We start from the raw sequence: 25,328 nt of genomic DNA, 5'->3' as shown, positions 1-25,328 counted from the left end.
CCAAGGATAAGTAGTTTAAAATTAGTAAATGTTTATCAAAATAGAAATATCCCTAAGTACCTCAGAAGTAAGGACATGGCAGGGAAGAAGAAAATGTGAGAGCTATAATGTGGGTGAAAAGAGAGCACCAAAACATGGAAGAGCACTCCCTTACCCATCCTTCAGTTCCCAAAGTAATTCAAGACCCAGTTTTCACTCAGGAAATCTGAGACTGGTGGCAGCGAAGAGAGTAACAGCATTTAGACTGAAAGGCAGGTGGCACAGCAAAAAGAATAGGAGGTGAAGACTAACAAGTTTAGGTTAACTGGAGACAGAGAGTTATTTATGCAGCAGAGATCAGTACAACTGGGGTGAGCTCAGGAGCTGATACCAGAGGCAAGAAAAAGGAGATACTGAGGTGTCTGTGTAAAAATACATATACATAGCACATACTTGTGGGAGGAATAGCTTCAACGTTTTGGTGATTTTGCTTTTTCTTTAATTATACAGCATCCTATTTTAGATGTTTCCACCATACATTATAAACAATTCAGAGGAATACAGAATGTGTAGCCTCTAAATGAAGCTGCCCCTGAAACTCAGCTCTGAGCAAAGACAGCGATGGCAGAGCAGATTGCAGATCTCACGGCTCCTACTCACTGTGGCTGCCCGTTGCTCTACAGCTAGAGTCCAGCTCACAAACTGAAGGTAAATAATCCAGCAAAGGGGTGGCTTAGGATGCCAAATTGATGAATGAAAACTCTCTCCTGAAGTTATACCTGTGATGGTGAATATTTTTTAAAACGTCCCTTCCCTGTCCACAAAAGAGTAATGTTTTGTTCTGTCACTCACTGCTTTGTTACCAAGTCCCAAGGCTGTTTCAAGAGCTGAGCAGTTGCATGGCATAATAAAATACAAAGATGTGATAATATGCTTGAACTATTAGCTTTATTATGGCTTAACTGGGTTAATTACCCTGAGTGTGGCACTTGTTCCAGAGCTGACATGCTGGGTGTATCCCTGCACAATATAGCTTTCTCCTCCACCTCTCTGCTTCCCACCCTTATTTTTAAAATAGGGATAACAGCTTCTACCAACTTTTTCACAAAGATCTTGTGAAAGCAAATTAGTACCCTGAGATGCTCAGACACTAAGGGAACACAGGGATGCATCCAAGGCAGGAGAGAAGAGATGGGCCTACTGTGGTTTAGGTGAAGAGGTACTAAGAGAACGACTGACAGGATGCAGCTGAATCCATAATTAATGCTAAACACTTCAAGCACATGTTTATTCCTTTGACTTCACATAAGATGGTGACTCTTGATGCAAAAAAGGCAGACATCTACCCAGAAAACTTTGTGCAGGGTTACTGACCCTTGGAGGTGTAGCCCCAAGCTCCAAGAGTCATCAACACCGCTGAGCACCTTTGGGGTTTGGCAAGGCTCAAATCCCAAGAAGAGATGATAGAACTGCTCTGTTTTTGGATAGAAACGATCTGTTTGTACGGACAATTGAAGCTCTAGTTTTCAACCCTCTGCAAACACAGGATATTTAGACCTATAATTAATATTCTTCCTGTGACATGTAACAAATTATCAATTCTATGGTTTACAAGCATATTCCCATTTATTATTCCCTGCTTCCTTAGAGAACCCAAAACAAACAAACAAAGCAAATAAATACAATTTGCATGACTGTTCACAACTGAAAAAAAAAATTGTTCCCAACAGCAGAGAAATAAGTATTCTGCAGGGAAGACTAATGTTTATCAGCCTATAAAGAAGATTTTATATTCATTTCTTTTGAAATGCCTGTGCAACACCTGATGAACAAGCTGCCCAGTCCTAGGGCAGGATTCCCATGCTCATTTAGAGTGGCATATGAGTGATACCAACTGGGTCAAAGGGAGGACCCCCAAGTATTTCAAAGGAGACATTCAGAACTTTCCAGGAGTAAATCTTTGGAGAACCCATTTGCTAAGATGGCTGTTTATAGCCATTTATGTGATAAAGAGAGAATTTTAAGTTCCCATAGCCCTTTAAGTGCAAATGACATTATACAGTATCTATGTACTGAATGAATAATAGGACTTGCAATCTGAAAGTACCAATGAAAATGCCACTAAAACATATGGTCTATTATGGTTAAACAGATTTCTTTTCAAGGTATTAAGGAAAAAGGCAGTAGGTATAATACCAGGTTCTGTGAGATGTATAATATCCAGATCCAATTCTGTTTTCATTTGCAGTTTGCCTGGAAGTCAGTGGCAGTTCCACCTATCTATTGAGGGTAGTAAGGCTTTGCAGAGAGATCTGGAGAGGCTGGATTGATGGGCTGAGGCCAATTGTATGAAGTTCAATAAACCAAAGTGCAGAGTCCTGCACCTGGGTCACAACAAACCCAGGCAAGTACTACAGGCTGGGAGAAGAGTGGCTGGAAAGCTGCCTGGAGGAAAAGGACCTGGGGGGTTCTGGTCAACTGTAGGTGAACACAATCCAGCAGTGTGTTCCCAGGTGACCAAAAAGGCCAGTGGCATCCTGGCCTGGTCAGCAGTACTGTGGACAGCCAGACCAGGGCAGTGATCGTCCACCTGTACTCAGCACTGGCGAGGTTGCATCTCAAATCCTGTGTTCACTTTTGGGCCCCTCACTACAAGAAGGACAGTGCTGATGTGCTGGAGCATGTCCAGAGAAGGGCAACGGAGCTGGGGAAGTGTCTGGAGTACAAGTCTTATGAGGAGCAGCTGAGGGAGGCTGTGTTTAGTCTGGAGAAAAGGAGGCTCATGGGGACCTTCTCACTCTCTACAACTGTGTGAAAGGAGGTTGTAGCCAGGTAGGGATCAATCTCTTCTCCCAACTAACAAGTGACAGAACAAAAAGAAATGGACTCAAGTTGCACAAGGGGAGGTTTAGATGGGATATTAGGAAAAATTTATTCACTCTAAGTGTGTTCAGCCATTGAAACAAGCTGCCTAGGGAAGCGCCGGAATTGCCATTCTTGGAAGCATTCAAAAGGCATGTGGATATGGCACTTCATGACATGGTTTAGTGGTAAACACAGCAGTGCTGGGTTAACAGTTGGACTCCATGATCTTAGAGGGCTTTTCCAAGCTTAAAGATTCTATGATTCCAAAAGATAATTATAATAAAATGCTTTTTGGGGATAGCCTAGAAGGAAAGCCTTGTACCTGAGTGTTTGCTGTAGATAAGCACTTTGCCACAGACCTGGGCAACACTGAGAAAATCATGGGATACCTCTTCAGCTCAGACACCTGTGTCAGAGCTGGTTGCCTAGGTGTCCTTTATTGTTAGCCAAGAGAAATATAATCTTCAATAGCCCAATTAATACATACCCAGTGTAGAGGTAAACTGTCTCAAAAGTGTTTATAGCTCTCCAATGACATAAATATGGACAGATGAATTTCACTTTCAGCATCTCTATTAAATATTTCTGAACATGGCATAGTTTCTACCCTTTGTCTTCCACAACTGCTTCCCCTACAAGTTTCTTCTGTAGATTTTTACTATAGAATCAGGCAAAATGAGGGTCCTTGCTAGCACAGTTTTCAGATATCATGACACAAGTCACTCACCTATAAGTAACACTCCTACTTTACACTTGAACTGCCCTTCACCTGTCAGCAACACACACACATATACTTTTTTAAGTTATATGATGACCTTCTTTGGTTTCCTAAAAAAAGCATTAAATCACTACCTCATTTTATGTAGTGCAGTACATCCAAGAGAAAAATAATGAAAACAATTTTGTTCAGTTTACTGGAGACTACAAACACTTCTAAAGAGTCATAACAATATTTTCTGGTTATTGCACATTGTAAATAAAGACTGGAGCTAAATTTGTTTTTATGTATATTAACATAAACTCAGAATGTTTGAATCACCTTAGCATGGAATTTCCCACATCAGAAAAGTGTGGCTTTTGAGTAGCAATACTGCCAGTATATGACCCCCAAGCTACATATAAGCTATCAGAAAGACTGTGCTCCAATAGAGCTTTTCCTCTGGGAATAATAAATAATAAATACTGTAGAAATTGAATGTGCACACTGTTTTTAAACTTCAATAACAGTGTCAAAATGTTGCCTGGCTAAATAAGCACTTAAAACAGAATTTTAAAATAGCGTCCAGAAGAGTATTAAATGTTGTTTAAATTTTTTTGCTCATAAACCTCATGAGTTGCAATTATTTTAAGTAGTTAAATCTATATTTGATTTTCCATAAAAGTACCTTTAAGTAATTGCTCTCATAAAGATCAATACCAAATTTCAGTTGAAAGAAAATTTCTATAACCAAGTTGGAAATATTTTGCTCTAAATTATGCATTGCTGCACTTCTGTGACTGAGACTGCTGTAGAAACATCCTGGTGCTTCCCATAAAACAAATAAAGCAATAAAGAGAGCAAATATCCTATACATAATGTGTGCTTAATGAGATTACTCATTGTAAATAACTCATGCAAAATGTTTCCTGATGATGATGTCAAGCAGATATGTGGGTCAGTCTGCAGATAATGGTTTTGAGCAGCTTAATGTTTATTAGATGAAATTTTTAAATGAATTATCACCTTAAGGGCTTCTGAGCTTGTTTTGCAATTGTGAAACCCTTCACTAGTTTGACTGGGATCACATGAACTGAAATGGGAGGAAGGACCATATATGTTATAAATTAGGTATATATATTTCTTTATCAAAGGGCTATTGCCATTTTTAAAAATTTTCTTTCCCCTTTCTTCCCTACTATTTGATCAAATAGAGGAGTAAATGGCCTTTTTTTTTTTGGCCTTATCTATCTCAAAATTTGCTCCTAAGCCTAATCCCTTCTGTTTACACATATCCTGCTATCCTCAGTCTCTATCTACCCAAGCATGAAGCATTTGCTGCCCTGCTGGAATGTGCTGTGGTTTGTTGCTAATCCAACACTACCTTAGTCTAGCTGGAATTTTCCCCACTGAATCCATAAATCAGATTACAGAAGAGACTCTTCAGCACCTTCAGCTACTGCCAACAATAGGAACAGCATGTTTTTCCCCAGGGAAGGCTGGGGAGGGTAGTGAAAACAAGAAGGAAGAATCAGAGTTATCCAGAGGAAGGGGGATTTAAGTGGCTATTTTAAAAAGCATCTTCGTAGCTGGCAATTGGTGACAGAATCAGCATTGTAGGGTCCAGATAGACTTTTTTAACCATAAAGAAGTGGACAATAAACTGCCTTGAGCAACAGAGCAAGGAGGTGTACAGGAGACTTTGGACTGAAGAAGATCAGTAGGAATACAGCAGAAATATGCATGGCATTACTTTAATAACTCGTTTTAAAATAAAGCTGAGTTTTAGCACTCAGAATTTTCCATTACCATCAGCACCAAGGTGACAGAAGAAGCTCTATATTAATAGCTCTGTTTTCAAAATTTTTCACGTTAGCCACCACCCAGATTGTCTGTGAAACTTATTAGCCAACGGGGTTTTAACAGAACAAGACTTAAAGCTTAGAAACCCTGCAAAAGGTATTTTTTGGAGTGCAGAGCTATTTTATAGAGCACATCTATGCAGGAGAGGATGGGACATCATTACAAGCCACAACCCTGATCCCAGGAGAGAGCTAACTCTAGCCAAACAGAGACATTTATCTGTTTTGTGTTTAACAAGAGCAAGACTGATTTCAAAAACAATTCTTCCAGGCTCATAGCCTTAAGCCAAATCAGAATATTCATGTTTCAATATGTTTCTGCTTGGCTCCATATCATGTCAGAACATTCTTTACATAGAGCACAACCACCAGAACTAACTTGCAGTCATCCTCCAAAAATGAGAATTTCTTTAAAACATCTCCTGTAAAGTGACTCTGAATACAAAAAACTTGATTTGTTTGAACCAGGAGTGTTTATGGGTTAACTCTCAGATCAGGCAGGCTAAAATCAGAATTGTGCAGGGCATTAGTGTATTCCCTCCAGTGTTCTCAATAAACTGGGAGAAGAGAAAGACAGAATAATTATATCCTCTGCGCACTGATCTATCCCATGTAAATAGAGCAATAACATCTTGCACATGTATGCAGGTTCAAAGAGAAGTGATTTTTTGCTATGCATATAGACAAATTGAGGGGCAGAACAACTGAGAGCTCAGCTGCAGAGCAGCCTGGCACCCAAAATCTCCACTAAATTTCTGCAGAATGTAGCACCTATGTAAAGCTGCAGCCCATGAGCTACGGCAGCATGTACAGCTGCTGCATTTACCCTGTAAGAACCCTCACTTTGGTTCACCTTCTCTTAAATTCACTGTCCCTTTCTTCACATTGAGGGGACAGCTGATGCTGAATGAAGCTCTGCTTAAGGCATGTACCAGATCCTTTACCTTCTATGCCCACACTCCCTTTACTGCTCCTTCCCTCTGCTTCTCCATCACAGATGATGCCCAAAAGGGAATTTTTCGGTGGAAGAGGACTAGGACAGTGGGCCAAAGAGCTCTGCTGAGACTGCAGTGAGGAAATGCAGAGGGATCCTATTAATGCTGCAGGGTGATCTAAGGTGAATGCTTGTCCCAAATGCCAAACTCAAGAAAAGCTGTCAAGGGGGCTGGAAGAAAAGACAAGTCTAAATGTTTTTGCAACACAGGTGCAGTCTCCAACACTTCGTTATCTTTACATAATGGATCTAGTTAGTGAGCAGCCCCAGCTATTGAGAGGTTTAGTATGCTAGAGAGCAGCACAGTGAACTCCTTTTGGAGTATTTTATAATCAAACACTAAAATCCTTCAGAAGACATGACTGAAAGTGCAAGTGCAGGCAAAGCCACCCTTAGGTAATTCCCTTGATCAAAAAAACTCTCAGACTTAAAATAAGTCTAATTAAGGACAGTGTGAAGGAACAGAAAGGTAGTATTCACTTATGGCCCCTTTTGCAGATGGTAAGTTGACAAACAGAACTGAGAATCTTAATTGCAAGAATCATCAGCAAATTCAAAGAGAATTATAAGTTAGGAATAGCAAAAGTCAGACTGTTACATAACAACAATTCTGCCAGATCTCCTATTTTGCATTAGATGCAAAAGGCACTCCCAAGAGAGCACATAGTGTTTTTTATAAAAAATGTTGTAAAAGGAGAGAAAAACTTAGCCCAGACTCATGCCATCCTGAGTGACACAGACAGCAAAACTGATGAAAGAGGATGCCTTTTCTAACAGTTCGTTTTACCTTAATTGTTTGACACTGTTCCCTCTACCACTGTAGAGAGACATCCAAATATGTGCTGTCATCATCTAATGGAGTTTTCACAACTGGCTAGATATCTGCTTTGGTTTTTTTCCCACAGTCCTTTTATAGAAGGTAATACGCTTTGATGTGTCACTAGAAATTTTCATTTCATTAATCAGTTTTCTATCAAAATGCTGATGTTTCATAGATATTCTTCTCTGATAAAGGCAAGGCAGTTAAAAAACACTTTTGAAATCAGATGGGGAAAAATATTGGTACCACTTAGAAGTTAATTTCTGTTTGATTTAATTTTCCCCAACTGTCTGCATTAGTCTCCCAAAAAAATAAGTCTACTGAAGTATAGTAAAACATGCCTATAAATATCTGATATAGACAAGATAGACAAAAAAATCTGTTTGGCTGCATAGAAAATTGTTTGATTAAAAAAAAAGGCAAGAGGTACTTGGAAATTACAACTTATTTTCTTTCAATCCATTCAGCTTCTATAATCAAGAAAAAATATACATAATAACAAGCTTCAAGTAGGCAATTACCTCAAGGACCACATGTTGTACTCTAGAATAAAAAAAATAGCAACTAAGTGAATGGTTGAACTGTATTTTAACAGTAAGTTGGTTTTTTTCATAGACTTGTAGAAACACCTTGGGTTAGAAAAGACCTTTAAAGATCTTTAAAGATCATCTAGTCCCACCCCTCTCTGCCCCAGGCAGGGGCATCTTCCACTAGATCACGTTGCCTGAAGTCTCATCCACCTGATCTTGAAAAATTCCAGGGATGGGGCACCCACAGTTTCTCTGGGCACTGTTCAGTGTCTCACCACCCTCACAGTAAAGAACTTCTTTTTTATGTTCAACCTAAATCCACCTTTTTTCAGTTTAGAATCATTAACCCTTGTCCTATCATAACAGATTCTATTAAAAAGTTTGTCCTTACCTTCCTTAGAAGCCCCCTTTAAATGGGGAAAGGCCACAATAAGGTCTCCCTGGAGCCCTCTCTCCTCCAAGGCGAACAAGCCCAGCTCTCTCAGCCTGTCTCTAAAGCACAGGTGCTCCAGTGCTCTGGCCCTTTCTGTGGTTTCCTCTGGACTCACTCCAACATGTCCATATCCTTCTTATGTTGGGGGCACAAGAGCTGGATGCAGCACTCCAGGTGGGGTCTCATGAGAGCAGAGTAGAGGGTCAGAATCACCTCCGTCAACCTGCAGCCCAGGATATGGCTGCCTTTCTGGGCTGCAAGTGCACATTTTCAGGTCATGTCCAGTCTTTTATCCACCAGTACCCCAAAGCCCTTTTCCTCAGGGCTGCTCTCAATTCATTTATCTCACAGTATGTGCTAATGCTGATTGCTTCCAGGTGCAGAACCTTGTTTTGGCCTTGTTAAACTTGATGAGGATCACACAGACCCACCTCTCAATCCTGTTATAGTCTCTCTGGAGGGCATCTCTTTCATCCAGCACCACTTAGCTTGGTGTCATTGCAAATTTGCTTAGGGTACACTCAATCCCACTGTCTACCTTTGTTGATTAAGATATTAAATAGTATTGGTCTAAGAACAAGTTTCCACTATAACAGTTTAAAAATTACACTTCTTGAAGTTATTCTGATCTTAGACAATTTCTCATGCTAACCAAGACAATGAAGTTTAATCCTCAGTTTACCATTTTTTGTGACAATATAAAAATTTGCAAGATAGCACGTCTATTGATATTACCTATGCATGTACACATACCTGGTGTAACAAGACAAAGAATACTCACAATAAATGCTTTTATTTTTTATAGTTTAAGCAAAAGATATCCTAATAAATACCCAAGGCATTTAAAGCTGCTATGTGAAAAGTCAGGTCATGGTGTTAGTGGAAATCATTGAGGGCAACTGCTTCTGACTTGCTACAAATGCCCAGTACAGTTCCAGTTCTCAATGCACCACACTACCATACTTGTGCTCATGCTGCAACCCTCTTAATATAAACACAAAACAATGTAAACCACACCACAAAGTTGATCCAAAGACTTTGAGAACAATAACTAATAGTCAGAAAGAATTACTAATTATTTGCTGGCCTAGATCCTCACCTGGTAAAAAATTGGCTAGCTCAGCTATTCAAACAATACTTTTAAGTCAGTCTCTTTTAGTACAGATAAACAATTATATAATTAATTTTAACATATAAGGACAACCAAAACTACAGAGCAAGATTAGCAAGAGATTGAGGGAGAGTGAAAGCTTGAATTTGTTTCTCATTCATCTAGTCATAAAACGTGACAAGTTAATAGCTGTGGACCAATATCATGCTATGGTCTAGAGCCAACAAAAATGTCAACTAAATCCTGCCAACTCCTCAGCTCCAATAAATCATCACAGCTCTATTAGTCAGCCCTCTAACTTAGAGCATCCAAGGATCTGGCTTAGTCTACAGTATGTGTTCAGACAAGATATAAATCAATGTAGTGTCAACTTGACCACAGTTGGCTTTTTTCTCTTCAAATATTACTGTGTCTTTGATAGTTAAAAGCAAATATCACTGAAGTCATCTAATTGGCAGGAGGAGGAAAGCATTTACAACAGTAATTTCCTATAAACCCAGCAGATCAAGTTTCACTCACTGTCCATCACCCCGAAAGTTATTACCTATACTGGGCAAATTTCCCCACTTTTCAGTCCATAAATGCACTAGGAGTCATCAGTCTTTCTTCCATGAGAAGGAGGAGAAGAAAAGGTGCAGCTCCCCTTCCCTGCATCACCACCTGGATCTGGATGCAGCCTGGTCCAGCTTTAAATGTCAGCTCTTTTTGGCAGACCCTGCAGGAGCTTATGAATGAATTCCCTCAAACTTTGTCCATGATCAGGCAAAAATAGCAGGCTCCCAGTCATCACACTCAGCTGGAGCCCAGTTACAGAAATCAACAGTAACTCCACAATCCGTGAGAAGGACTCCATCACCAACTATACCATGCTTGCCACTTATCCCCACTGCTCCACATGGAATGAATTAAAATCCTGAAGAACCTGAACTTCTGGAGAAGCCCTGCTAAGCTACTACCCAACATTTCAACAGTTCAGGCTTCACAAGTAGGTTGGTCTAGCCTTAAGACTTGTTTCTGTTTTTTTCTCAAATGCATTGAGTATGGAAATATTACCCGACCCGGGCTGCTCCAAACACAGGGACTTACCATTCAGTCTCTCAAATCTTTGTATTAAAAGGCTCAAACTTACGGTAGAGTGCTGAATGGGTATCCAGGCAGGTGTTTCGACTGAGCATTTGTGAGATGGGCATCTGCCATGGCTCTGCTGCAAATAAGTGAAAATGGCATTATACACAACACAGTACGTGCTGCAATCGCTAGGTGCAATGGACTCTATTCCATATGGAGCATCTAGAAGTTTAATAGTATGCATCACACCTCACAAAGTCATTTTCCACTGTCATGTATGGAAAATAATCTGAAGTTTGTAGGACCAAAATGGCCTCAAGAGCTATCCATTAATTTTGCTTTGAAGTTCTCAATTATGTAGGTGAACATACATCCATGCTGAACCTCAAGCACGTGCCATCTGCCTTTCCTCTACACTGGAACATTCAGAGAACAGCAGAGCATTAGTCAGTAGACAGAGGTTGGCTTTTTTCCCCCCATTTCACGACAGGCTACACTTTTCCACAGTGTCCTCTATGAAGCAGTGATAGCTGCAGCCTGAAGCACCCCCAGGGCTAATTTCTAGGAGGAGTAAGTATGTCCCAAATTTGTAGAGTGTGTTTCTTTTCTGAGTAGAATGCTCTGCTTGTTCTCCAGATTGGTCCCTGGAGAACATAAGCAAGTAACCAAGACTCCTGCAGTTCCCTGAAACTTTGCAGAACAAAAAGAGTGGGGGGTTAATTTAAAGTCTAATGTTCCACATGGCAGTGCAAGATGTAACAATGAGGCCTTCAGGCTGATCTTCCTGTAATTTCCCTTACATTTGCTGTGATTCAATTACATTTCAGCCAAGGTTTGGAGCCCATCAGAATGAATTGCACAGCAGATTGGGTCAAAGTCCCTGAAGAAAAGTTCAGAATAAATTCTGGTGTCTGCCAACATTACTCTCAGCATTTCACATAAGAGTCAAACTAGTATTTAGCTCCTTGAATTGGAGGACTCTTGTAATCATGTATAGTCCTGAAGCTGGAAGTTATGTCAGGGCAGGGGAAGCTTTCTTCTTTTTATTTTCATTTAAGCCAGATATACCCCAAGCAACCACATTACACCTTTCTCCATGCTGAGAGTAAAGGAGAGCAACCTCTGCAAACACTAATGATTAGACTTCAAGTGATTTTCAGTTGGAAGTCTAATTTAAAAACTACTAGTTCTTTGTTCTTTATCTCCAAAAAGCAAACATTTGTAAAGCAGTGCAATACTACTTTTACAGGTTAAAAAGGAAAAAATGTGGATATCAGTTCCAGCTTTGTATTCTCCAGAGCTTAAAACTCTTTATCTTTTTAATTTTCACTTAGACAACTTTAAGAAATATTCAGAAAAACAGCTAGCAAGCAAGAAGCATTGTGCCTTTAGATGAAAGTTTAGAAAGCCTTGCTTAAAAGTATTTGAATAAGTCACTGCTATCATGGCAGCAGTATCCTGCGGGTGTGTGTTATCTCCTGTAAGGAAGGGATGAATGCAACAGCAAATGATGTAATCCTATCAAAATAATAAAACTATAAATGAATTCTGATCAAAAGACCACATGAAACACTAGTAATTATTTTTTCCTTTAACAATTATATGCTTGCAGTCTTTATTCCAAGGTAAGTTAAAGGCAAGAAAATTAATAATGTGGTTGGCATGGAAAACACTTGTTTGATTGAAAAGCCTGATCTTACAGAGGTAACTACGTATAACTTTGTCAGGAGACTTCTCAAAAAGACTCCTCACATTCTTAAAGAGGATACTTTTGCAAAATGAGAGCTCCAGATCTCGTAGCAGGAGAGACTAATACAGTACAAGTTCTCTTGACCTTGAGATTCATACCTAAATTGTCTCAAGGCTCAGAATGCCATGACACATGTGCATATTCAGAGAGACAGCAGTAACTGGGAATTGCTCATAGGTAGCAGTTCTACTGAGATCCCAATTTCCCAGGACAAGGGCTGTGCTGGTCATTCATCTGGGCTGTGGGGTGACCTGCAGCGTTTGGTGTTTCAGAGCTGGATATTTGAATTACAGTGCTGGTAACATAACATTGGATTGATATTGTCTGGCTTAGGACTGATATTGAAATGGGCTAGGACTGAACACTTTCCTCCTACAGCTTTTTGGGGACTTGGAGTTGGATTCTTTTTGAAAATTACAGCTGATTTCTTATTTGAGTGATCACTTCATACTGTGTAAAAAACAATGCCTTTCATACCTTTCATATCTTTCACCCTCACCTAGTTGAAAAATTTTTCACCCTCACCTAGCTGAAATATTTTTTTTCATAAAAGTGCTCAGTTTTGTGTTTTTTTTTTAAACATCCAAAAGCTCCAACATGTCACATCTAGAGACACCAATTAAAAAAAAATTAGCCAAAAGGTCAACAGTACATAAAGTATTCATAAACATAGGCAATACAAGTAAGCATAGGAATAAATATATTGATAAATATTTGCAGGCTGTAGAAGGAATTAATTCCATTTTATTATTACTGCTAACATTTTCCTCAGCTTAGGAGTTTTGTAAGGATAAAACTGTAGACCCTGCTCCACCACTAGACTGGAAAGTTAAAAATCTTAAAAGTGGTGAAAATCCATCATTCAAAATCATCTTCACACAGCCTTCAAGGGAGGACAGAATCACCTCTAGTTTGTTTTTCATGTTCACTAATATTGGTATGTAAATATATTTTGCCTCACTGTATGGGAGAATACGTTCCAATAAAAGTCTTCTCCATCTCAAATGGAAACATTTCTCTATAGTTTATGAATGAGTGATTTCCACAGTCTTGTTTTATTCCTTTTCTTTGAGGATACTTGGACTCCTGCACTAAGCTTCATCCTTGAGAGAGCTCCAAGGTAGTGACAGACACAGCCATCCAGGCATAGGCTTTATCACAGCTTAATGAAATCAGAGCCTTCAAAATATGCAATAAGATCTTCAGCTTGTGTAATTTTTATATAAAGAGACCTTGGGATGCAAAAGCATAATTTCAATTCTCATTGCTGAATTCAGTGTCAGTGGCAGCTTTTTTTCTGGGTTGACACTTCAAATCCTTTATGAATTGCATACCATTAATACACTCAGGAAGCAATGAAGCCATGACCAAGTCAGATAGAGATGCTAACCTTGCATTCAGTTAGAGACAGTCTAGTTTCTTCTCTGGAGGAACTGATACATGTAATTCCCAAACCAATAGGTTTATCAAACATCCAGAAATGCAGACCACACAGGTAACCAGGAGATAGAAAAGCACCAACTTCAGGAAACAAAACCAAAGCTGCAATTTCTTCAGAGTGCATGCACAGTATCTGCCTTCCTAGCATGCAGCTCTCAAGTAAGCTTCTTTCCCATGTGCTTTTCTTAGTTAGGTGTTAAAATAACTGACAGCTATGAGCTTTGGTTAGAAACATCAGTATAATGAAACTTGGAGATGCGTTAACTCAATGCAGAGTGGTAATGCATGAGTGCCCACTGCAATATTGCAGAGGGAAATAGTGCATGTTGAATACTGAACCGGAAGGTGAGAGCTTTGTTGTGCTGCACAAGAGAGGTTTTGGGTAACAGAGATGCAGTTGCACATCAGCAAGCTCTGGGTAAGATTTCAAGGAAGAATTCCTCTTTTGTGTTGTGTGACTTCAAGAGCAAGTACGTATAGCTTATTGCCACTTTCTCATAGGCAGGGAGAGATTTTATACATACAAAATATCAAGACAAAATTTGGATGGCTAAATATTGCCTAATGTGATTGTGGCTGGAAACACATTCAGAGGCAGATCTCAGCTCTGCAGGAAGATGTAATAAAATTCAGAGAGGATGTTTAGGAATACAAAGATACAGGTCTCACTGAACTGCAGCACTCTCTAAGATCTGAACTAATATTCTTTCTCAGAGAAGATATTGGTGATCAGAGTCTGAGGAATTCACAGGTAAGATTCCATTTGTATCCACTAGAATGGTCAGGAATATATATATAAGAAATTGCATACAAGTCCTTGAGCGAGGTCTCCATTAGCAAAAGCGTTGGCTGAAGTCAGAACCAGTGGAACATACTCAGCTACTCCTACACATCCTTGCAAATTATCTTCTCTGATGCTTTGGAGAAATGAAAATAGTAGATCTCAACTAGAGGCCTCAGAATGAGCAAAATATAACACACTAGGCCATATCCCGATCTAATGATTCACTCATTAATAACCATATTCCTTTATCTTTGAATGCACATATCTTCTCATTTTCCAGAAGTCTTGCACCAGGTGAATGGATACAGGGCAAGAAAGATGATGAAGGGCCTTGAGGAGCAGCTGAGGTCACTTGGTCTGTTCATCCTGGAGAAAAGGAGACTGAGGGGAGACCTCATTGCAGTCTACAACTTCCTTTTGAGGGGAAAAGGAGGGGAAGGCACTGATATCTCCTCTGTGGTGACCAGTGACAGGACCCAAAAAAAATTGCTTGAAGTTGTGTCAGGGGAGGTTTTAGGTTGGATACTAGAAACAGGTTCTTCACCCAGAGGGTGGTTGGGCACTGGAACAGGCTCCCCAGAGAAGTGGTTACAGCACCAAGCCTGACAGAGTTCAAGAAATATCTGGGTTATACTCTCAGGCACATGGTGCAACTCTTGGGGATGGTCCTGTGTAGGGCTAGGAGTTGGACTCCATGATCCCTGTGGGTCCCTTCCAACTTGGCATATTCTGTGATTCTGTGAAATTTGCACAGTAGTATCAAACAGATTAACACAGAAAAGAAATACATGTTTATGTGGGGGATTAAAGCCTCAAGACAGATATTTTTTTTCTGCTTTTAGTGGCCTATTGGACATTGCAAAGAGCCTATTTGGTCAGCTCCAGCCATATGAAATGAATAAAAGTGCAGCTGACCTTGCCACTGGGAAATTATCTTCCCACCTTCACCCAGGTCCCCTGAATATCAGAAAAGGGGCCTGCTAAGGATGTATAGCTTTGCTATCATTAAGCAGCACTATTATTAACTGAGCCAGGATCAAGCTGTCTTGTTTCCTTTTCCTTGCTCAGCACCTTTCACCTTGCCTCACCTCTACAGCTCGCCACGGTTGTGCAGAATCGAGCCCCAGCAGAATCAAGCCCCAGCTTTATCTGCCTGAGCTGTTAATTGAACATTTTCTTTTCTCAGTTTATAGAGCTTTTCATAGATTTATGAAACAAATCACCCTTTTCCTTTCATAGTTAAAACCAATCTCAATAAAGACATCTCCGTAAAATCACCAAATTATAATCTAATGAAATCTATTGAAAATTTCAGTTGCACTAAACAAGGTCAATGCTCTGAAAAAACGAAATGTCACTCAGAAATGGAGATCAAAGTAATTCCCTTCCATTCCTGCTGCTGCCATAGAGACCAAGGGAGGGGGAAGAGGGGGAAGAAGAGATTTAACATACTTAATTCTTCCTGAAATTTATAATTGACTACAAGGGAAAAGGGACTATTACCATATTTCTAAAGAATAAAGGAGAAAAAAAGTTGAGCTTCTGACAAGATATAATTACCAGACATTACATATGCAATGCACATTAGTTTGTTCCGTGTAATTTTCTTGAGATTCCCCCCCCAAATGATTTTATTTTTCTAGGAGAGACAGCATGTGTCTCATCAGTTTACATTCATAATGTTTGAAATCCAAACGCTAGAGGCTTACAATAATTGTTCCAAAATTTAACATTGATAAATAAAGATTTGAAATAAATACTCAGATATGCTCTCCATCTGTCAAACATCCCTGAGTATGTTCTCCAGCTAAGATAAATGGTAATCAATGAAAAGGACCTTCCTACTCTTCTAAGACTGTGCAGTTTAGCCAGCAGCCAACCCATAGTCATCAAAGCTGTCCTGAAGTACCACTTCAGAATAGACTTTACTAAATTATATGTAAATTTTATGGATTCAGCACTATTACACTTTTAGGGTCTGGCAGGAAAATACCAGAGTTTGAAGTGCTCATCAGCACCTAATAATAACTATAGAAAAAGATTTTGATTTTAGCTAAATGTAAATCTCTGAGGGGAAAATCATTATGTTTCCTTTGTTTTGAGTTTGTTATAGACAGGAAATTCAGCACAAAAAAATTTGCTACCCAGTTTATGATTCCAAACTGCAACGATTCAAAGCCTGAAGTCTTGGAAAGAAAAAAAAAAATAAATGTTGCCCAGATCTATTAAAAATATGCAGGCACATAAAAATGGTGGGGAGAGGTGTTGGGTAGTTTCATATCCAGCTAAATATAAATCAGATCCTCATGCAGTATAGCTCTCTACAGTTCTGCCAGTTTTGGTAATATTATACTAGTGTATAACACCTGAGGGCCCGGTTAATCTCAGTATCCATATCTAGCTTTGTAATTTCCTAATTTTGGAACTGACTCTACAGAGTCTCAGACACATACAGATCATCTTATTGGAAGTCTCACAAAGTGAACCTCATTCTCTAAGTATATACATTTTTATATATATACATTTTTTAAATATCTATATTGAGGTTTTTTAGATTAATATAACGGGGTGGGGGGAGTAGAACAGTCCTATGACAAAGGAACATAAATGAGTATTTTCAGGATTAGTTATTTGCATTGGTATCAGGCCCCAAATATCAATAATTCAACTTAACCTTCTAGTGGATTCTCCTCTGCAAAGTGAGACCAACAGCTGGCACACAGTGTGTGCACCTGCCCTCCACTTCCAGCAGACGAGCTGATCCCATTTACCATTCTGCCCTTCTCAGAGCATCTTAGAGCTGGTTTTGCTGCCACTGTAAGTTAGAGAGGCTGAAATAGTGAGGTACTCCAGTGGTGCCACCTCCACATTTTTCTGTTCTTCAGCCATGTTCTAAAAACACCCTTCAAATTAACTGGGCTGGTTCTGGAAGCCAACTGTGTGGGCTAAATGTTGAATGATGTTTTCCCCCTTACTTAGAGAATCCACAGCACCCTACTGGGACACAAGACCTGCCCCTACCTTTCTGTAGTACAGCACACTATCGGCAGGGATTTATAATGATATATTTAATGCAGTTTCAAAGTGAAATAGCCAGGCCACAGCAACTCCTCATTCAGGTTCACAGTGATGTTAATGAGGCGAATGAAATCTGAGTTTTGCCTTATCTTCCACATTGGGACTATGGGGAAAGGAAAACTAAAGCTGACAGATAGACAAGGTGCAAATTTTATATCTCTTCTCTGCTTTACTCCTAAATCCATGCTGCAAAGTGGGGTGATGAGTGTGTGGAGTGGAAGAGACCTCTAGAAAACTCATACCACATCCAGGGTATGGATATATATGGATATATACCATATATATGGATATATATACCACATCCAGATATTTGTCCTGTACTTGACCATTGTGGCTTCTTATTTTCCTTGACTATCAAGCATATTACGAGTTCTGATCACACATCTGTTCAGAATTTTGCCTAAAGTGCACGGCAGTGGTGTCCCCTGTTTCACATATATGGCTGGATAAGCAGAAGAAAATAGGATAGACAGATGTTGCTGGCTCCTGGCAACATTGTCAATCAGAATTGTACACATTCAACTTTAGTATGGGTTACCAACATAAACAAGCTTACTGCTTTGCTCCTCAGCACCATTACAAAATAGTTTTTTTCCTTCCAGCTTTATTTCATTATTTTAAACACTTGAATTAAATTCTTAGAAGAGGTGCTGGATAGACGGCCTTGAAAAGAGAAAGATTAATTTTCCAAACTAGAATAAATTTTAAAAAGTAATTAAAAAAAATAGAAAAAAAAAAAAAAGCCAAGCTTCTTCACTAGTGGAATGAACTGAGTCTTTCAACAACTCAAAAAAAATCCAAAATAAATTTACAGTTTACTGTTTTTCAGTCATGTGAACAATCATATTTTCTATTAATTGTTCCCACAGACATCAGTGACACTTCAATTAAATGTAGAACCCCTGTAGTGATCAGGTTTAAATGACTATCTAAAGCAAGCAACAAGAATCTGTAAAAAGGAGTAAACGTTGCCTAATTTCCAATATTTTGGCAACATAAATTTATTTTTGTTGCTAAAAAACCAAGTTCAAGCTGGGTGTTCTCCCTGGGTAAGAAGGCCAGTTCTCTGTTTTAAAAGCTGGAGGACACAGTTCTGGGATACAGAAATCCTACTGCTACCAGTGCTCAGTTCTGAGAACTTAGAGTCAGGTACAAATAGCAAGTGCCTTAGGAGTAGTGAATAAATTTGGACTATTTAAGTCGTGTCTTTTCTTTGTGTACATATCATCTTTGCAAGCTCTTCTCAAAACACAGAAGCTTTCAGGTGATAAAATTTGAGATCTTAAGGAAACCTCAAAATACAACTCCCAAACAAAACAAGGGGTGACACCACTGGCAACCAACACTGACAGTTCTTATGGGCATTACAAACGTTAAGGATAATAAAACATTAGACTAGATTGCACAGAAAATTTTAAAATCTCTGTCACGGGAAAAGGTCTTTAGCTTGCCCTGCCATTTGTCCTTCCAGGTTTAAGACCTGTAGATTTTCCACCTCTGAGCTCCCCTTTCTAGCAACTAGGGCCAGAAAGCTCTTGGGGATTTTTTCCAGGGAAAGCTGATCATCTTTCCTGAACCACCTAACACCAAGAACTCGGTGTTCCAGCAAAGCAGTCCCTGTTACAGTGAGCAACAGAGAGCTATCTATATTCTTTTTCACCATTGGCAGCTACCACTGTATTCTTAAGTCTGTAAAAGGCAGAAGGATGGAAGGAAAGCTGACAGCTAAAGGAGAGGACAGCATGTTGCCTGTGAATGCTGGGAGGCACAGTGGAATGTTCTTCCTTTTCAAAAACTCCTGGTGCTCCTGCTGGGATGAAGTCTCAACCCAAGTTTTCATTTATACTAAATTCTTCCTAATGATAAAATAATGCTACAAATTAACATGCTTTATGTGACAGTAAAGAAAGAAGCTGAGATGGAAACAGGATCAATTAAAATAAACCAGGAGACCACAAGAAGTTGTCCTTGACTGATTCAGCACTTCTGTACTCCTGGTTTCAGAAACACATGGAAATGTGAAGGAAATAGAAAAGAGAGAAAGAGTTTTTACGAAGTAATATCTTAAGTCTATCTTAAATGTATTTAGCATTTTGGCCAAAAAAAATGTAAGTAGGATTTAAGATTTGGCAAGGTACATCAGCACTTGTACTCAGCACTGGTGAGGCCACACCTTGAGTAGTGTTCATTTCTGGGCCCCTCAGTTCAAGAAAGACATTGAGGTGCTGGAGTGGGTCCAGAGAAGAGCAACCAGGCTGATGAAGGGACTGAACCACAAGTCCTGTGAGGAGAGGCTGAGGGAGCTGGGGTTGTTTAGCCTGGAGAAGAGGAGGCTCAGGGTGATCTCATCACTCTCTACAACTCCCTGAGAGGAGGTTGTAGCCAGGTGGACACAGGTCTCTTCTCCCAGGCAATCAGCAGTAGGACAAGAGGGCACGGGCTTAAGCTCTGTCAGGGAGGTTTAGGTTGGATATTGGAAAGAAGTTCTTTACAGAGAGAGTGATCAAGCATTGGAATGGCCTGCCCAGGAAGGTGGTGGATTCACTGTCCCTGGAGGTTTTTAAGATGAGGCTGGATGTGACACTGAGTGCCGTGATCTAGTAATCACAGTGGGGTTGGATCAAGGGTTGGACTTGATGATCTCGGAGGTCTCTTCCAACCCAGTAAATTCTATGATTCTATGATCAGAAATTAATTTTATTAGATGGCATCTTTTACCACACAGAGTTCAAAGCAGGATCTGTAGGTCCACTGAATCATCCACAAGGGCATTTTCACTCCACCACAACATTTATGTCATTTTCTATAAAGTGGAAATATCAAAAATTCCAGATAATAATAATCTAAATTTAATGATAATCTAAATTCCAGATAATAATAATCTAAATTTAATGATCATGTGTTAAAAATGTCAACTCTTTAAACACTCTTCATATTTTGGAGTTTAAATAGCATTTATCCGTTACTCCCTTTTTATTACTCAAGATCTGAAGAATAAACTTTTATTTACTCCCTCTGACATCAAGATCCACTTTTTCAGGACAAAGAATGGCAATTATTGCACAAATCAAGCAAATAGCTATTTAAATAAGGACAATTGACAGATCTGAGGCCAAAAATGACCATACTGCTGTTCTGTAGAACATATGCTTATCAAAATGAATTTTTTAAAAAATCACAATTGTTCTGAAAAAGGACTGCTTTTATAATACTGGTGAAAATGGGCATAAATAGAAGACATAAAAATTTTTGGTGGTTTAAAGAAAGTGGGGTTACTCCAATGAAAATAAAGCAAGTAAGAGCAGATTATGAATCAATACAATATAACATTAGTCCAGCTATTAAAATACAGCAACAAGTAAAATGAGCAAATCACCAAATTTATTTGGTTTCAAGCCATTACAATATGAAAGTGTTCTGAAACTAGATTTTTGCCATTATTTAACTCAATTACATATGATATTATGTTGTTCCCACCTGCATCCAAATAGCAGGTCATGTGCAATTTGCGATTGCATTTCATTCCTACATCAATGTTGGCAGCAAAGACTGAATATCTGGAGTTGAATATTTGAGCCTCACTCACTTGCTTGACTTTCAGATCATTTCAGCCACTCAGAGCTGGATTCAAGAGACAGAAAAGCTGAAAGGAAAAATATTGTGTGTAAATGGAGTTGGGAGCCCTGTTCAAGGCAGCAGCAGTAGTGAGCTGGCAGTGAATCCTCGTTTGTTATTTCCCAGAAGGCCCTGGGAAAATATTCAGTGGAAACTTACATCACCAAATCATAAAATAAATAAGTGATGTCTCTTGATACATAAAAAAAAAAAAAGTACTAGGACACATTCTTCTCCCAGTTATACCATCTTAAAATTAAACATATTCCCCTGTCCCAAATCTGGTTCCTACACACCTCCTTCCTAAATTCTCTAGGCCAAGGATGGTTGCAATTGCAGGTCCCCACTGCACCATCAAACACCCAGAAGTAGGGCAAATCACAGCTCTTCTTTTCAACCTTCTCCTTATTTTGGATTGGAAAGCAACACCTGGGAGTGTAAATTGGATGTTTAGCAGGATCCTGCATCCCAGCTTTCTTCAACAGTGCTGCACCTCTGCTGCTGAGCGCTTTTCACTGGTACAGTGTCAACAGGCACCCACAAGTGCCTCTGCTCTGCTCCAGGGATGGTTGAGGATATATTCTCAGATCCAGCCCAGCTCATGGAAACCAGAGGGACCTGGAAAGAACAGGAGGTGAATGAGGCCACAGTCTCCTCCTATTTATGCTCCTTCTGTGGCCTCATTCACCTCCTGTTCTCTTCCCATATGGGTTTCTTCACCAGCAAGATGGGAATGACAGCTGGCATCTGTTTCCAAGGCTCCACTGTGTTCCCTGCTGTCTGCTGTGGCCATCCACCACCCCTCACTGCTGCCCATGGGTGCCCAAGGTGTGTCTTCCTGCCCATATCCACGTCACAGATGGCTGTCCCCATTTTGCATGGCTATGATGCAAAAAATGACAGCAGTGAGGACAGCAGTGCTAACCATAGCTTTGCTTTTTAATTTATGCAGCCTTCAGGTGTTCTGGCTAGACCAGGCATTTTGGAAGCCCTATGGAAATGATGGAATTCATCAAAACCAAACCAGAACAGGAAGCAGCTGTGTTGAACCCCAAAGTCTAGACCTCTCGTGCCAACTGCTCCTTATAAATACTATCACCATGTGCAAAGGCAGTTCCAAACATGTGCTGAGCTGCCTGTTCTGTAGCAACACAAAGGGAGTTCCCTCATCATCTCCCTGTCATTTAATATTAAGTTAGTTTGCTAAGCTTGAGGACATCTCAAAAAATCGTTCAGCTTATCCCTACACCAGATCTCTAAGTTGGGAAGTGTCCTTGACCCTAAGGTCCTTAGCCTGCTGCCGCTGTTGTGGAAAAGGTATTCCTTATATTCATGTTTGGAAGGAATTATTTAGAAGGATTGTTTCTAAACAGTAAGGTTAGATCTAACATCAGTATAAGAGTGCTGAATTGGGACCTAGGTATTTTTATTTTTCAGGCCTAGAGAGGCAAAGTAATCCATGATTTTTTCTCCCCAAAAAAGCCACAATAAGCCACAAGAAACTTGCATCTCTCCAATCAGAAACACCATGACTATCTAAACTACATCTGATTGGCCTCTTTAAAATCCTAGGACCCATAAAATGCCCCCTTTCTTTATTATTCTTTAGTTTACAGAATAAACTGATAAGCTGAGAATATATGTGCAGTATACCATGTATTCTGAAAGTGCTCTAGTTGCTAGAGATATTAATAGCATAGGCTAAGATAAAATATTAAATCCTTTTCCTTCTGCTAGTAAAAATAAGTAAAAAGCATATCATCTATGAAGTGATATAGAAACAAACTGCATATACTACAGATAAAGAGAACAAAATGCTCATGGAAGCAAAGCTTATTCATCACTTTATCTTAAAACCTGATACAGTGCATGCTCAATCTATTTAATTACAGGAACAGAAAAATAGCAGAGAAATATGTACACAGAACAGCAATGTTTCCAGTCCTACCTTGGTCGTGACAATGCACAGACAATCCATTCTGTAAATCTCCACAGGAGTGTATGTAAATCATAAAAATAAATCAGCAAGGGTGAGGAAAGGCTTTTGAATAGCATGAACAGAACCGGAGGCTTGAATCTGCACAGCCGGCTTTTCCAAGTGGGGCCCTCATAAGAAACTCGAGTCCTCCTCCACAATGCTAAAGGCAGTCATGATGCTCACAGGGATCAGTAAACCCACTAGAAATCGTCTCAAGCAAAACTTCCAGGTGGCTTATCAGGCTTGATTGCTGCATTGTTCAATCTGTGATCAAAATATGCTGTTGAATGGTATGCAGCCCTCTAAATGGGAAGATGAGAACCACAACAAGCACAAAAGAGCAAAAGCATCACATTTCAGCCCTAGCTCTGGTTTCACAATTCTGATCTGCTGTTTCAGTATACCCATAAGATTTCCCTTGCCAAGTCTCTCTCTCTCAGCCCCGCTCTCTCTCTCTCTCTCTCTCTCCTCTCGCTCTCTCTCAATCTCTCTCCCTCTCGCTCTCTCCTTCCCTGTCTTTTTTTTCCTCCCCCCTTTCACTCGCTCTCTCCCTCCTCTTTTCTACTAACTCGGAGCAAGCACAAGACGCACAACTATCGGGCCCATCTATAACAGTGCTGTCCAAAACAGCCAAATATTCTCTGCCAAAAAAAAATGCTTTTGGGTTGTAAAGGGTTTTATAAGAGCATGATTCCTACAAACACATACTGCTGGAAGTGCATGATTGAAACATTAAGGTGTGTGCGAGAACTCATGCGTCACAGTTACAATCGCTCAGAATTACTGGGTCAGATTCGGATTCAGGAAGTGAATATAAATAACAGCTGGATAAGGAGAACTCTATAACAGCAAATAATCAGTCAGGGGAAAGAAACAGGATTTGCATATTTACACATGCACGTGTAGCACGACACTGACACAATTATAGTTTATCATCCGTGACAAAAACTCCTACATTATACACATCATTCAAAGTTGTGGAGAGGAACTTTTTCTTTCCCCACCTTTGAAAAATACATCAAACTTTTAATTAAAAGAGAAAGCACCTTGAACAAAAGAGCTTAAAAACTCTTAAAGTTTTCTCCCAAACTTTTCTTGCATCACTGACAGATCCACAGACTTAATTGATTTATCTCATGTTCTCTATGTTTTGCTCAGTTTTACAGCCTGTTTACCCCCAAAACCCTACCTTTCTTGCAGTGATGCTGGTGCAGAGCTTGCCTTTCAGGTGTCTTACATGAATCATTTGGAGTTTGAAAGCTTGCTGTCAGCTCTTACAGTCTTCCCTCTCTTCCAGATAGAGGAAGAGAGAGAGAGAAGTAAGAGGGAGGGAAACAGAAAGAGACAGAGAAGGAGAAAGATATGTAAAATGAAATCTCTGGCCAAAGAGAGAGGAAAATCAATGCTCCTATTCACTGGAAAAAAAAAAATACTGCCAACTGGACTGTTGACAGCAACAAGAGGAAATGTCTAGACACCCATACATTACAATTCACCTTTTCAACACACTGGACAGCACAATCCCCCTTGGGTGCTTTGCTGAGGATCTCTCATTCTCACTCAGAGGTAAAATATGTTTTTAATAAAATAAGCCTTTCCAAGAAAATAAAAGATTATTTAAGAGTCATCTCTCTTTCATAAATTACTCAGGTTATAACCCTAATATTCCTGGGATTGCTGGAGTAGTTAGACACTCAGTAAATGACACATAATTTTTTGCCAAAATGAGGTCACTGCTACCAGAGTTACAAAATCCATAGTGAATCAGATATGTGGTCAGAGAGCAATCAACCCTCCCCCAACTATTAAAGTCTTGGTGGATATAACATCTTAAAGAGAAAGTCTCCAGAGCACTTACAACTTAGTCTAAAGCTTTAACTCACTCTGAGCAATCACATGTGCACTAAACAATGTGATCTGCATTTACAGGCTGTGCTAGAACCTTCAGGTTTTCTCCCTACTGATGTTTAATCCAGTAGCCAGTCAGACAAGTTTATTAAGCTATAGATTATATGAAATGGAGAACTTTCAAACATCCTTGAAGTAAGACCCAACTAACCATCTCCTTAAGAAGAAATTAACCCATTAATAAGGTCTAACTTAAGCCACCCTTGTGCTCTAAGCATGGTAAGGTAAAAGGGAATTCAGTCAACTCTAAAATCAGGAGATATTTTAACACTTGCATTTAAAGCATCCAACAGTTTGTTCTCTTCTAATTGGTAGATTCAAGCTGATCTAGTAAGGTGTGAAATATTTCATACATATAATTAGGTAATGACTTGGCTGTAAAATTTCATCTCAGACTTGAAACTGGCATATGGAGA

At 39.6% G+C, this 25,328-nt stretch overlaps 1 protein-coding gene across 11 annotated transcripts in view; it reads right to left on the bottom strand.

Moving 5' to 3' along the window:
* DLG2 (discs large MAGUK scaffold protein 2) overlaps window positions 1–25,328 on the bottom strand; it is a 996,215-nt gene that overhangs the window by 821,132 nt on the left and 149,755 nt on the right. The window contains exons 1-2 of one of the 11 annotated variants that reach the window (XM_050332287.1): window positions 22,975–23,440; window positions 10,421–10,495 (exon numbers count right to left, since the gene is read on the bottom strand). The exons of 6 other annotated variants lie outside the window; for them this stretch is intronic. In XM_050332287.1, the coding sequence (XP_050188244.1) occupies window positions 10,421–10,495; window positions 22,975–23,004 (105 nt within the window). In that variant the 5' untranslated portion in view covers window positions 23,005–23,440. Of the gene's footprint in view, window positions 1–10,420; window positions 10,496–22,974; window positions 23,441–25,328 lie in introns of those variants that run through there. 4 more of the 11 variants (XM_050332289.1, XM_050332292.1, XM_050332285.1 and 1 more) reach the window with 4 other exon arrangements.

This window comes from Myiozetetes cayanensis, unplaced genomic scaffold (genome assembly GCF_022539395.1).
Source record: "Myiozetetes cayanensis isolate MyiCay16 unplaced genomic scaffold, myiCay2020 scf5-8, whole genome shotgun sequence".
Lineage (NCBI taxonomy): Eukaryota > Metazoa > Chordata > Aves > Passeriformes > Tyrannidae > Myiozetetes > Myiozetetes cayanensis.
This window is presented reverse-complemented; position numbering and strand designations above follow the sequence as displayed.